General features: G+C 35.7%; 1 protein-coding gene across 1 annotated transcript in view; it reads right to left on the bottom strand.

Moving 5' to 3' along the window:
* The window catches only part of VEGFC (vascular endothelial growth factor C), a 97,725-nt gene that overhangs the window by 1,722 nt on the left and 82,232 nt on the right, over nt 1–13,771 (bottom strand). Inside the window, exons 5-6 of the mRNA XM_082444106.1 lie at nt 2,733–2,839; nt 2,096–2,429 (exon numbers count right to left, since the gene is read on the bottom strand). Of these exons, the coding sequence (XP_082300232.1) occupies nt 2,096–2,429; nt 2,733–2,839 (441 nt within the window). The remainder of the gene's footprint in view (nt 1–2,095; nt 2,430–2,732; nt 2,840–13,771) is intronic.

Consider the following 13,771-nt stretch of genomic DNA (forward strand, 5'->3'; position numbering starts at 1 on the left):
TACAATTACATTATTATAAGGCCACTGGTATTCCTTTACTAAAGAGATACAATTCTCAATGATCAATGTAAGTTGCTGATTAAGGCAGTGAACCACAGAATGTATACTCTGCCTGCCACAATTTTGGAATAAATAGGAAGAGAAAATGAGTATATATATTTTCAAAATATTAAACTATCTTTTTTTTGCTTCTGTATATGCATAAAACCTGGAATTATACACTTAGAAAAATGACCATGGGGAGAGAGTCAGTAAATAGAAAGCTATTAAGAAACAATGTATGCGATGAGGAGAAATACAATGACAGAAATCTTTTCTACTAAGTTAATGTAAGAATTCTGTAGAAAAATATGGCTGGTTAGTTTTATGTAAACAAAAATTTCAGGTTTTTCAATGTATACTGGGTTCACTTGGATTCAATATGAAAAAATGGTTTCATGATCTTTAATAAGATTTAGTATCTATACTCTGCATTTTTGAAATATCCTTTTGGTGATTAGAGTAGGATATGCAAGTAAAATTGGAATATCATTGCCCAGAATATTCTAAAGAGGAAAAACAAGGATTCCTATCAGGTCTTCTGAAATGATAATGGAAGAAAAAAAATGTCATTAATGAGATACCTAGATTCATGGAGGTCTCCTCATGCAGTAGCTAACATGTTAGTGTGGACAAATCATCAGAAAGATGAACTGAAGTGGGAATACAAACTCTTGAGAATCAAAAAGAAGGACACTTTATTTACTGAAGATAAAGGTAATGATGAACACTCATGCAGATACTAAATTGTAAATAAATGGAAGTATTCATGCAGATACTAAATTGTAAATAAATGTAAATAAATTGTAATTATTTACAATCATAAATAATTGTAAATAAATAAATGTAAATAAAGTTTTAAGTCATGTGAATAATCGTCTGTTGAAAGGGTGTTATCACCATCTGTAAAGAGTGGGTGGAAGAAGAGAACCAGTGAGAACTCCAGTGATGGACAGCAAGTGGTCAGAAAACCTAAAGGACAACCAGGAAAGCACAATGTGGTCTCACTCAAAGCAGAGGAGAGCCTAAAGAGAAACTACGGAAAGGACAGGTTTACAGAAAGACCAAAGTGTCCATCGGTTTTGACAATGAAGGGTCTACTGAACTTGATCGTGGAATATTAGGGCATAAACCAGGTTCCAGTTGGTTGAATAAATGAGAGATGAAAGAGGTGAACAGATAAATGCCACATGCCTGGTCTTGGTGCAACTCAGAAGACAAGGACAGAGCTTGGTTGCTACAGAATGCTCAAAATCGCAGTGAGATGCCAATAAAATAGAAAAAATTGAGGGGGACAAACACTAGAGTTGAGGACATTGAAGGTATGGAAGGGAGAGGGCGTGAGTGGTGGAGCGAGATGCTGAAGGAGGGTGGGAGCAAATGTCAAAAGCACAGGTCTGGCTTATTCTCACATCAAAGAGGAAGAGGTTCAGGGGTTAACAATGAAAGTGTTTGAGTCCAAGAGACTCATTTTTTTCTGGTGAAGAAGGGAGCAGAATCAGGTTTAAGGAATGTCTTGAGTAACCTCTAACAACGTATGAATTTATTTCTCTGATTCCATTAAATATTCTACTTCGCTTAACTATTTTCATTTTTAGATACAATTCCACAGTAAACGGTATCATCCTATCCTTTGTAAAGCTTGCACATGTTCTGCACTTAGAACAGCTGTACAAAATTACATCTGATGGCATCATCATTTTGTTGGGGGCAGGTGTGCACTACCTGGATATATTTTGAAAATGCTCCGCAAGTGACTGTCCTATGCATCTGTTCTCTAACTCATGTGGAGAGCTACTACCTTAGTCTCTGGGACAAGGATTTAGTGCATTCTGAGCTTGGATCTGGTTTTGGTTCCCAGGACTCCCATCTTACTTTTTTGGGAGCAAAGTCTCACAAAAATTTAGCATTGGTTACAAAATATCAGAATTCATCTTCCAGAACTTAACTAGTTCCATTCTAACAAAGAACCAATATTTTGGTTGAGAAAACTGCTTTGCGTTGAGAAAACTATTTCCAGTAAGAGAAATGAATACTGTTTATGAAGATTTCTTACCTGCATGTTTGATGCTGAAACTTCTTTCCTTTTAAGAAGCATTTCTGTGGAGTTTCTGTACATTCACAGGCACATTTTCCAGGGTTTAGGGGTTGATTTCTTGGGCAGGTTCTTTTACATACGCACTGGCATGTGTTTTCGTCAAATTCTCTGTTGGCCGCGCACGAGCTGGGGAAGAGTTTGTTTTTACAGACACACTGGCATGAGTTTCTGTCCAGTTCCTTGTGGGGTCCACAGCTGGAAGGCCAAAGCCCCCCTCTGCAGACGCACTGACAGGTCTCTTCATCCAGCTCCTTGTTGGGCCCACAGATGTCATGGAATCCGTCTGCAGAGTCTAGACAAACACAGTCAGGACATCTTTACTATCCCTTACTTGGTTCTGGGTGTGGTGAGAAACAATAAAAAGCCTTTAAGAGTGTTTTCCTTTCCATGTTGTTCATTAAAGGGTTGTGCACACACACAGGTAGGTTCCGTTACAAAGAAGTCCAAAATAATACCCATACGAAGCAGAAAGTGTCCTATTTTGTAGTGAGTGATTTCAAAGCATGAAAATGAATATTGTACATGTGATTTTAATATTACAATATTTGTTAATCAAAATAGAGACATTTAGTCTTTAATACAGCATTCGGCTTACCATCTCCAACATTAGAGGAAAAAATAAAATCTTGCTGAGCCAGGCATCTGCAGATGTGATTATTCCATATGTAATCTGTGGGGCACGTCTTGTTTGCAGCCTGGCATCTGTGGGAGAGATGGGTTAAGCAAGAGAATAACTGTTACATGGAAGGGATCATCTCTTTTCTTACCTATGTGTTACAAAATCAACAATGCTTGTAAAAAAGCATTAAGATGACGTAAGAATATATAAAATGAAATGCAAACATTCCCTCTCAAACTGCTCCCACCCACAGGTGCTGTCAAATTCTAATCCCAGAGGTGACCACAGTTAGTGGAATGGTCTTATATCATTCATTCCAGATTTCTATCTTTTTAAGGCAAATACATTTATTTGTATAATCACATACTGTTTTACTTCGTGCAAAAATGGGATAAAGCCTTTTATACTATTCTGAAATTTCCTTTTTCCATTAAACAATATATTATGGACCTCTTTATATGTCCTTTCATGAAGTTTGCTCCATCATTTTTACTGGCTGCATAGTGGTCCATAAATGGATGTACTATTATTTATTTTATTAATCTCCTATTGGTAATCATTGGAATTTCTTCCAATTTATGGCTTTTTCAAACAATTCTACAGGAAACATCCTTATACATGCATCTTTACGGCCTTATTTCTGAAGCACAGATGCCCATAGCTGTAAAGGGTCCATGAATACAGATTTCCCACTCCTCGTTCCACAGAAAGGAATCAAAGACCATGCTCTTTGTTGTTATTCTAGTTTTTCCTTCCCTTCTTCCTTCCATCTTGCTTATTTATTTAAGTAAAAATCTGAACATATTGGCTTCAAATGCTCCTTTGATGTGCTAGTTGTCTCACTGTTGCCTAACTGGGACCCCTTCGTGTTGGCGCCTGTATGGCATGACCCCTTTATTTTTCCAGCTTCTCTGCTTTCTGGGATGAGCAGATGCCATACACTCATGTTGCCCGTCTTCTCCCCCATGCCTGCATCAGCCATCCCTTCAGGGAGCCCTAATTCTCTTTTTTGGATAAGAGCATTATTATATTTGGGGGAATAGGTTACTGATCTTAAGCAAGAAATACCTGTACATACTTTTAGGCAAAAAAGTTCATAGTGCTATTTCCAAATCCAATTGAACATTACTGGGGTTTTAAATTTAGTCCTTTGACTTCAACTAATAACTTCCACTAAAATCTTGGTTTCTAACCATCTTTGCTTAAATATAAGTATATATTGAGATATTTGCTTTATCCTGCAAATACTACATGCTTTTTCTTTTCAACTCATTATTTTGAAAGTGGAAAACGTTTAAGTGATTATCAGAGTTAAAATTATGAGAAAAAGTATATTCAGAGAAGGTCTTTTGGATTCATATCTCCAGCATGCTGTTTTAATAGCTTTTGGTTTATATCATCAGTGTTTCTTTTTGCAAAGAAAAGATGTAAGTCTATATGTATGTATTTTTTTCTTATTTTTTTACACAGAAGATAGCATCCCTTATACACTGTTCCAGACCTTGCTTTTCACTGAATAGTATTTCCTGGAGAACATTATACTTTCCTAATAATTTGAGGTATTCCTGAGAGCAAATCTCTACTCATTACATATTTTTGTCATTACTTTCTTGGGAAGTCATGAACATGTTTCTGTTCCACATAAAATCTAGACCGTATTTATCAATTTGCCAAAATAGTATCATTGCTTTTTAAAATTTACATCCTACCCAAAACTTTAGCAGCCTTCCATCAAATAAGAAGCAGTTATGTGTAAGTGTATAACAGCAATGCAATTAATCCTGGCTCATGAAACTCAAGTCACTCTTCTATCAATGATGGTGAAACCATTCTGGCTACACTGTCCCAACATTGACCTATATGTGGTTTAAGTAATACATTCCTGATACCATGTTGGTATCAGGTGGGTACAGTGCTGTTGCAGTCGCGGTAGAAAAGCATGTTTAATTTTGCCAACATGTGATTTATACTGCCGTTACTTAAGCCAGTGTTTTTCCAGCTGTTAGCTGCAACCCATTAGTGGATCTTGAGCTCAATTATATGGGCTGGGAAATGCATTTTTCAAATATAAAAGAATAGCATATAATAAAATACGAACTACTAGGGTACACGTGGTAAAGAATGTTTTCTGCAACTTTATTTCAATTATATATATATGCATATAAATATTTTTGAAATGTATGTAATGTGCATGGACAGACACGTGTGTATACATATGCATATACAACCCCACACACACAACCTCCCTGTCTCTCACGTGTGGTGTATGTGTGTTTGTGTATAGATGGTTGCAATGACAGATGCATTTGTTTTAGTTACAGTCATTAAAGTTGACAAAACACATCTAAGCTATTTAAATGGGAAGTGTCAAGAATAATCTCCATCACTAGCCTAAGTGAGGTTGGTGAAAGATAAAATCTTCAACTGCAGGAGTATGTGTTAATGTGTCTGTGCTTACGTTTAAGTATGTATGCAAAATTGCTTATCCCAAACAGGTATGAAGCAAAAACAATTTCCTCTCTCTTACGTAGTGAGGAAAAATATAGTTTTCTAATATTTCATATCTTCAGAAGTATGAATTCAAAAGTATGGACTGTGTGTAGAAATGAATGTAGGAAATGACATTTCTGGAAGTGTCATAAAAAACAAGAAGGTGCCTTGCCTAGTTTTATAGAATTAAATAATGATTTCATAGTTCTTTTGCTTTTGAATGTTCATGATAAAAATACGGCCTTCAGAATAACACTTTCAATTATGTTATACCTGAAATGTTTTGCCAACATAAACTTTATATTGCCAACTAATTATGGTTTGCTCAAAGTGAATTAAATATTTTAATTTCTAATATTCTTAAAACTTAAATTTCTAGAAAAATATGGCTTCAGAAACTTTGCCAAAAATAAAAAAACTTCTACGCATCAGTGTTAACACACAATTCAATGCTGAAATTTGGAATTCTGCTAAGATACAACTTAATTAAAGAAACATATATTTGACTATACTTCAATAAAAGAGCATATTTGGATAGAATATATTTTTATAATTACTTGAAGTTCCCTGCTCTAAAAGTGAATAGCATCTTCTTAGTGTTTAAAGCTTCTCATGTGAAAAGATGGGAGACACAATTTCCAAAATATTGTTATGTTAGAATGAAAAGAAATGTTTTCATGGTGGATAGAAGATTTAGCACAACTTACTTACCTTCTACACATCTTAATTTCCAAAGCATTTTTATCCTATTGAAATTTTTTCTCTTTGAGTTCTGAATATTAACGTGTGTAAACATATTTTAAAATTTTATAAATTAGTTATCTTGTATACTGTTTTTATAAAACCTATTGATTCAAAGGCACATTTTGTTTGCATAGAAAAGCAGAACATTGTGCAATTATTTGTGAAGTAGATTTATGTTGAGAATCGTATGTAAATAGGTTAACTTTCCTACTTTTCCTTTCCCATCCCTACACACACTAACACATCCACAATCCTGCTTATCATTTGTATGGAGGGTAAAGATGCTTTTCTAAGAATTATTTCATTAATTATTTCAAAACTTCACTTGGCTGGTTTTGCAGCTATTACTTTTTTGCTAATTAAAACTGGGGAACAAAAATTTAACGGTTTGTGTGTTAGAGAATAACGAATTTAATGATTAAATCAATCTTATTTTGCCATTGATCTTCCTTTTGAAATGCTAAAAGATTAATCTGCTCCAAATATGTGTTAGGTTAAATTCTACATATTGGGTAATAATTACTAGCTCTTGTGCATTGAACATTGTAGTAGGCTATTTTGTGCATTCTATGTTTTGGACTCTCATCTTACTTTTTGGCACTCGGGTTTTTATATACTTGAAATTCCCTGACTCTCCAAATCAATATTTAAGGAATGAAGACATACTACCACCTTTATTTGGCATTAGTTAGAGCTGAGCTGAAATGTTATTCTTTTTCAAATAACTATAATCTTGGTAATATATTTCTAAGTGGAAAAAATGAACTGCATCTTGATTTATATTAAAATGGTTATTGATATAATTTACTAAGTATCTCTTTAAAAATATTTCATAGGTTGCTCAAAATGAATGTTGACATTAATTGAATATTAATTCAACTTGTAGCACTCAATGATTTTTTAAAAAGCAAATTCTTTCTATGGAGATGAACTGTGCTGTTAATCAATTAATCTCATTGGAAGCTCTTTTAATAAGGTGTCTTTACAATATCCCAGCAGATTAAAATTCTGCTGATCATGTGGCATCTATAGTCCACAGGTGTGTTCTTCAAATAGCCATCCTTTGCTAAGTCTTGTTAAAAGTGGTGTGTGATCCAGTAATATCAGTTTGAAAGCATGTACTACGAGCTCTCCTTTACCCCTTCCAAGGAGCTTCACGTCATTCAGTTGGACATCCAATAAGATGCTCTTGTACTCCACTGTGAAGACAGTAAGGGGAACTCCGACTACATAATTAATTTTGAAAAATATCAAAATAGGGTTTTGATTTCCTAACGGCCAACTGTTGATGTCGTTTGAACTTCGCCCACTATGATCAACATCACTCAAACCTGTAATACATTCCAGGTTAATATCAATCCAGACCCTTTTTGCTCAAGATTGCTCTCAGCATAGGAGGTGGAGGGGCAACTATATTCTTTCATTATCAGAGCCACAGAGCCCTGGGTAAAACCAGTGCCCTGGTTTCAACAATTTTATTCCAAAAGTCTTTGAATTGTTGTGTTCATCTTGAGTTCATCATGCGTGGCCCTTGAATACACTCAGCAATCTACACAGATGTTGATTTGCTTATATTTTTCCAAGAGTGGTAAATATAAAATGAAAAGTGGTTAAGTAAAAATGGCCTTGATAGTGAATGTTATTAAGTAGTTTCTTCAGTACTATGGGTAGAAATCAGAATTATATTCATTTTAAAGGCTCTATATAAATTGTCTGAAAAAAGGAACATGTTTAACAGAAATATATCTAAATAAAATGCATATACTTATCATACCTGGTATTGATTTTTATTGATTTCATGCTAATTTGTGCTTACGTCTGCTTATGTTACTTTTTTGCTTGTGACTGGAAGAACAGTGGATGGAGTTGGGTTTGTTAGGATATTAAAAAAATAGTAATTATGTCTGATTAATGAAAATCCATAGTTTTAATCATTTTTCTAGACTTAATAAGTGAAAGGCTAATACAATAGTTGCATTAGTATAAAAAGTGGGCTTAGACATCTAACCTTTCACTTTTTGTGTGAATATAAATGATTGTTTTAAAGCAGGTACCTGCCACATACAACAACTCAGCTACCATCTGAGACCTGGATATAGAGCGTGAGTTATGCCGTGTAGTCATCGCTTGGCTAGCTGCGTGCAGGAGCGCTCGTTTTTGAGTTGCATGATCACTAGAACTGGCGCACAGCAGCACAGGATGCTAGGATAAGTCTAGAAGCCTAGGTGCTTTCCTTTTTTAAATTTTTAAACTTTTTGGATTTGCTTGGATATACAAGGTTGAGAGAGGTATGGTAGGTTGAAACAATGGAAATCTAGCAGTTACTCTATTTGTCAGTTTGTCAGTTTTTATCACTATATTTAACTTGAACTAACAGAATTAGAACAGAGAAATGATAAAATAGTAACCAGGAATTCAGTAAAAATGTCCTTCAAGAGCCACTGGTCTCATCTCATCACAGTCACATCTCAACAAGAAAGCAAAACCAAAACCCAAACAATGACAACATGTGTTGAGGGCATGAGAGTGTCGCTACGACATCAAAATGACTGGTTGAGGGCAGCGTTTCGGGGCAGGGAAGTAGGGCTGAACAGGGGTCACAAGGGCAGTGAGACATTCTGTAAGACAATATAATGGTGGATACCTGTCATTATGCATTTGTCAAAATCCATATAATGTGCAACAAAAAGATACTAAACTATGGATTTTAGTTGATAATGTATCAGTATTGGCTCATCAATGGTAACAGATGTACCACACTAATTATACTCCAATAAAGACCTATTTAAAAAAAAAAAAAGATGTTAATAATAGGGGGAACTAGTTGGGGGAGAGCGATGGGAACTCTCTGCTTCCTGCTCAGTTTTTCTGTAAACCTAAAATTTCTAAAAAAGTCTATAAATTTTTTAGAAAATGATCGGTAGATGTGGTCTAATAATACGGACATTTATTAAAAATAATCATCAGTGTGATCTGGGTAAACCTGACATTAAACGTCACAAAATCTTTGATCTAATAGCCCCTACCTATGGGTAACATTACAGAAACAACCTAGCGCAGAGGAGGTACTGATGAAGTCTTCTCAGTCATACACATTTTGCTGTCATTTCTACCAGCCAGTCAGCAAGCCATAGGGATGCTGTGCTCTCGATTATTAACTTTTAGAAAGCAGAAACCAGAGAGCCCGAAGACAGGCACGCTATACAGCATGGTTGACTTCCTTTTGGAAAAAAATACGCTTCAGGGTCTGGGATCTCTTACCTGAGTTCATATCATAGGTGCTCATTTGAAGGTGTTTGACAATATTTAGATGATGAGCTTTGTAGGAAAGAGGATGAATAGACATATGAATTAAGATTTCAGAAATAATTGCATATGAACCTAGGGCTTGAACTGCAAAGAGGATATTTTCAGGGAAGAATAAAAATTCATGTTTTAAAATGCTGAAAAAAAAGGGTAGTTTCTGATCAACTGGTGCTAGACTATGTCACAATTTAATTGGCAGGTAAATTATCTTCACATTTCTGTTCTGAAATAGTTTATTAAAATAAACACGCTATTCTGTTTATCTCTATTTTGTGTAAAGCAACAATGTACAATCTTGAAATTAAAAGGGAAATAATGAAAAATTAAAAAGGGAAAAAGAAAAACTCATGGATATTCAAGTTTCTAAGCATTAGGACTAAGGATCCACTGTAACAGATGAACAGTCCAAAGACACTCAGATTCTAAATCAAAGGTTTTCGTGGCTGTAAATCTACTCTGTTTGTTGAAGAGATGAACTGTCACAAGAATGAAGTTTCCCTAATAAACCTGAATAACTAACTTCTTAGAAGCAGGTATGCTTTATTGGGTATCTTAGTAAACAATGTTAACACTTTTGTAAAAGAAATAAAGGCAGTAAACAAACTCAACAAATTAGCCTTCAGGCTAGATTTGCCAATTTTTGCACCTTTCTTCACCCTTCCTTTTTGTCTTTCTCACCATAACATGACTCTCCCCGAAAGACTGATAAGCTTCTTTATCAGGCTGAAATAATACATATCCTCTATCTTTATTAACCCTTAAAACAACTCAAGGTGCCTTGGCCATGGGGAGCAATGTCTTGTCATTTTTCTACTCACAAAACTCCCTATGCTTCCCCAGTACCTGTACAGAGACAAAACACCACAGGTTGGTGCTCAAAGCTCCAGAAGCATAGTCTCAGCACTGCCTTTGTCATTTATCTTCTACTGCTTTTACAGATTTAAACCCACTTAAATTATTCGAGTCTATTCATTGTCCCCAGAACGTGTTATTTTCTTTAGGATAACTTCAGGAACGTTGTTAATGATAACCAATTAACTAACCAATAAATTTACCACTGGGTAAAATTAACTTCAAGGCACTTGTCTCTCAAATGTGACATCTCTCTCCTTTGATTTTATTCTTTTCCTAATGCTTGAATATTGCCTTCCCTATAGTATAATGTCATAGAATAATCATGAAAAAACGATCTATCTATCCATCCAATGGACTACTATGCAGCTGTTTAATGAACAAACCAGGCCTACAGAAATCAATATGATTACATCTATAAAACATACTGTTGAGACAAAAACTAATGGCCCAACTTTAACACAAAAATTTAAACACACAAAGGTGTACCCTATAATCTCTTGTGGTATGTTAATACATCCACCTGCTATAAAAATAGCAAAGCACGAATGAGAAAAGTACAATTTCTGCGTAGTGGTTACTTCTGGGAATCAAGGATGAAGAACGGTGATTGGGGCTTTGGGTTGTATCTTAAGTGAATATGACAAAATATTTGTTAAATTTTGAATTGGGGCAGAAAGATATGTCATTTTTTTGTCCTTTACTGTATGCTTGAAGTTGTTGTTTTTAACTTCAAGAAGTTAAAAATGCAGTAATGACTGCACCCCCAAAGGGATGGATTGGCTCCTAATTTAGTTTGAATCTCTGCTTTCCTACATTTTTAGTTGTGTGACATTGGGGAAAGTTACTTGATCCCTCTGATTCAGCTTCTCATGCGTAATTGAGACTTTCTCTCTCACTCTCTTGCTTACCCTCATTCTTTCTCACCCTCTCTCTGTGCGCCTAGCACATAGTAGGTCATTAATAAATGCCTATGTTATCTCTGTATCACGTCCTTCAGGTCCTGGAGTCAGTCCTAACCATTCTTAAGCTTTTTCTGATATTTGATCTCTCACCACTCCTTTCCTTCAACTCTTGTTGGCTTTTGCAATATCTTTTGGATTTGGTAATATATTTCTCTCCCAGTTTTTATGCCTAAGTTTTCTGATTGGTCTCTCTCAGTCTCCTGCTAGTCTGTGATTTCTCGAGTTTCCTAAACATTCATATTCCCCATGGTGTCATCTGCTGTTCCTCTTCCCTGCTTATGTCCTATATTTTCCTTGGCTGGTTTAATTTCTTCCAATTGCTCTAAGTGCCAGTTACATGCCGGCAGCTACCCAACGAGCATGTCCCCCACCCCAGTGTCTCCCCAGCTCCAGGTCCACTGCCTGCTGAACGTTTCACTCTGATTTCCCAGAGATGCTGCAAAAACTCAAAGTACCCATGTAAATACTAAATTCTCCTTTTCAAACCCGTTCTTCCTGTGAACAGGTGTTCCCCATCTTTTTGAATATCATACATGCAGTTTCATCTTCAACTTCTCCCTCTTTGTCATCCCACACACGCAGTTGCCAAGTCATATACTTTCTTATATTTCAAATGTCTTTCCATCCCCACTTCCACTGCCTTGGTACCCACTCTTATTATTTCTCTCTTGGATTATTTCAGAAGTTTCCGCTCCACTTTTTCCAACTCCTGTTTTGCTTCTCTAATTCAAGTACTACATTGCCACCAGGCTGTTCTTTCTATCATATAAAATGTAAATATCACGTCTCTACATGTGTCTTTTAGTGGTTCCTGAGCGACTGGAAGGGAAAGAGAGAAGAAGTCCATCCTTGGAATGGCGTTTGCACTTCTGCTGACCTCTCTGGACTTCCGTAGATCCTCTCCATCACACACTCCGCTGCAGTCATGCATCCAGCGTGACCTCCTCCCCCACACCAATTCCAGTCCTAAGGTTACATGTCTGACTCACTTATGGGATTTCTTCTGGAATAGCAATCCTATCTATCTATCTCTATAGCCTAGCACAACAGTAGTACCTAGAGGGCACATAATAACTGTTTGTTGAATGGCTGAATGAAGCAGAGCATAGTGTATTATACACTTATTATATTAGATATATTTGTGTATATTTGTACTCTGGTACATAAGTTGCTTTAGTTAAGAAATTACATAATCCATTTATAAAAATCCTATGTTCCCTAGCACAGTGCTATGCACATAGAAGACTCAACATAAATACTCATGAATGAATAAACACCAAGTAGAAAAATCTTGGGCATCGCTTCTTAATCATAAATGGCTCCCTCCATAAAAAGAGAGTCTCCATCATTAACGGGGCCATAGAAATTCATGGAATTTAATCTGAAGGAAAATATAAGAGGAAATAATTGGAAAAAAGAGAATAATCTATGAGAACATCAATATGAATATGATAACTGACCATTTCTGTTAGAGATACTCTCCTCTACCTCTGAATTTATGATATTTTTGGCGCTGCTGCTATTGAGACTTGAATTTTGTTTTGAAAATACTAGAAATGCTATATGCTATTGGGGGAAAGCATAGGGTCAAGAAGAAGGAACACTTGACTTTTTATCTCCTTCGGACACTTTTTTTTTTTTTTTTTTAGTTTTTAGCTTTGTATATGCTAATTACAGTTCTAAGACTCAATTTTCTCCTTTGTAAAATGTTAGTAAAAATAGCAGCCAATGTTTATTGAATGCTTACTGTGTGTGAGGCACTGGGCTAATATGCAACATGAATACTGATAATAAACATCATTACACCCTCATGAGTTAGATGTTATCAACATCATCATTGTTATTCTATTATGGTATTATAATCTTAGATTAATATGTAATATAGTATCCTGTTATTGAACAGATTGTGAGGATTAGTTTATAAATCTTACACTGTATTATGTTATATGTAACATTTTATTTTTTTGTTTTAAAGATGAAAAAGTGTCACAAAAAGTTTATAGAACTTAGCAAAACTCAAAAGGTCTAGTGAGCAGAGGATGAATTTTCCAACCAGGAAGCACCTCCAGCGAGCACACTCTGTGTTCTGTGGTGTCTGTCACCAAGGCCACCACCTGGCAGCACTAGCTATGAGCATGAGACCATGGGTGGCTTGGTGCACAGTAATATTTAGGAAAATAAATAATAACAATAATAATATCAATATAACGCACGTTGTCCCTTGACTATGAATGCTCAGAGGTTAGGGGCCGCCAAGCTCATCTTCATCCTCTCTCACAGTCCCTAGACACATTCTTTGTCCTTTTTAGAGACTCAAGAATTATTTTATGAATGACTCATTTTGTGAATGATTCTTTCAACTGCTTAGTTATATCTGTTCTTAAATAACGTAAAACGAATGATCTGCTACTTACTTAACCTCATAATAATGTAAACATAACACCAAGCATCTGGAAAAGACATGACTTGCCTTCCTCCTGACAGCAGTGGTGGGTGAGAGCAGGGCTGGAGCAGAAATGGGGCATTGCTGCATCTGAGCGGGATTTCATCTCCATAGAAAGGAGTGCTGGGAAGCCCTCCCCCCTGAAGGAATCATTATAATCTTGACTTAAAGTGTCACCATAAAGATTTTAAGACGTCTACCATTTTGAACCTCAA

This window comes from Balaenoptera physalus (assembly GCF_965194825.1).
Source record: "Balaenoptera physalus genome assembly, chromosome: 21".
NCBI lineage: Eukaryota > Metazoa > Chordata > Mammalia > Artiodactyla > Balaenopteridae > Balaenoptera > Balaenoptera physalus.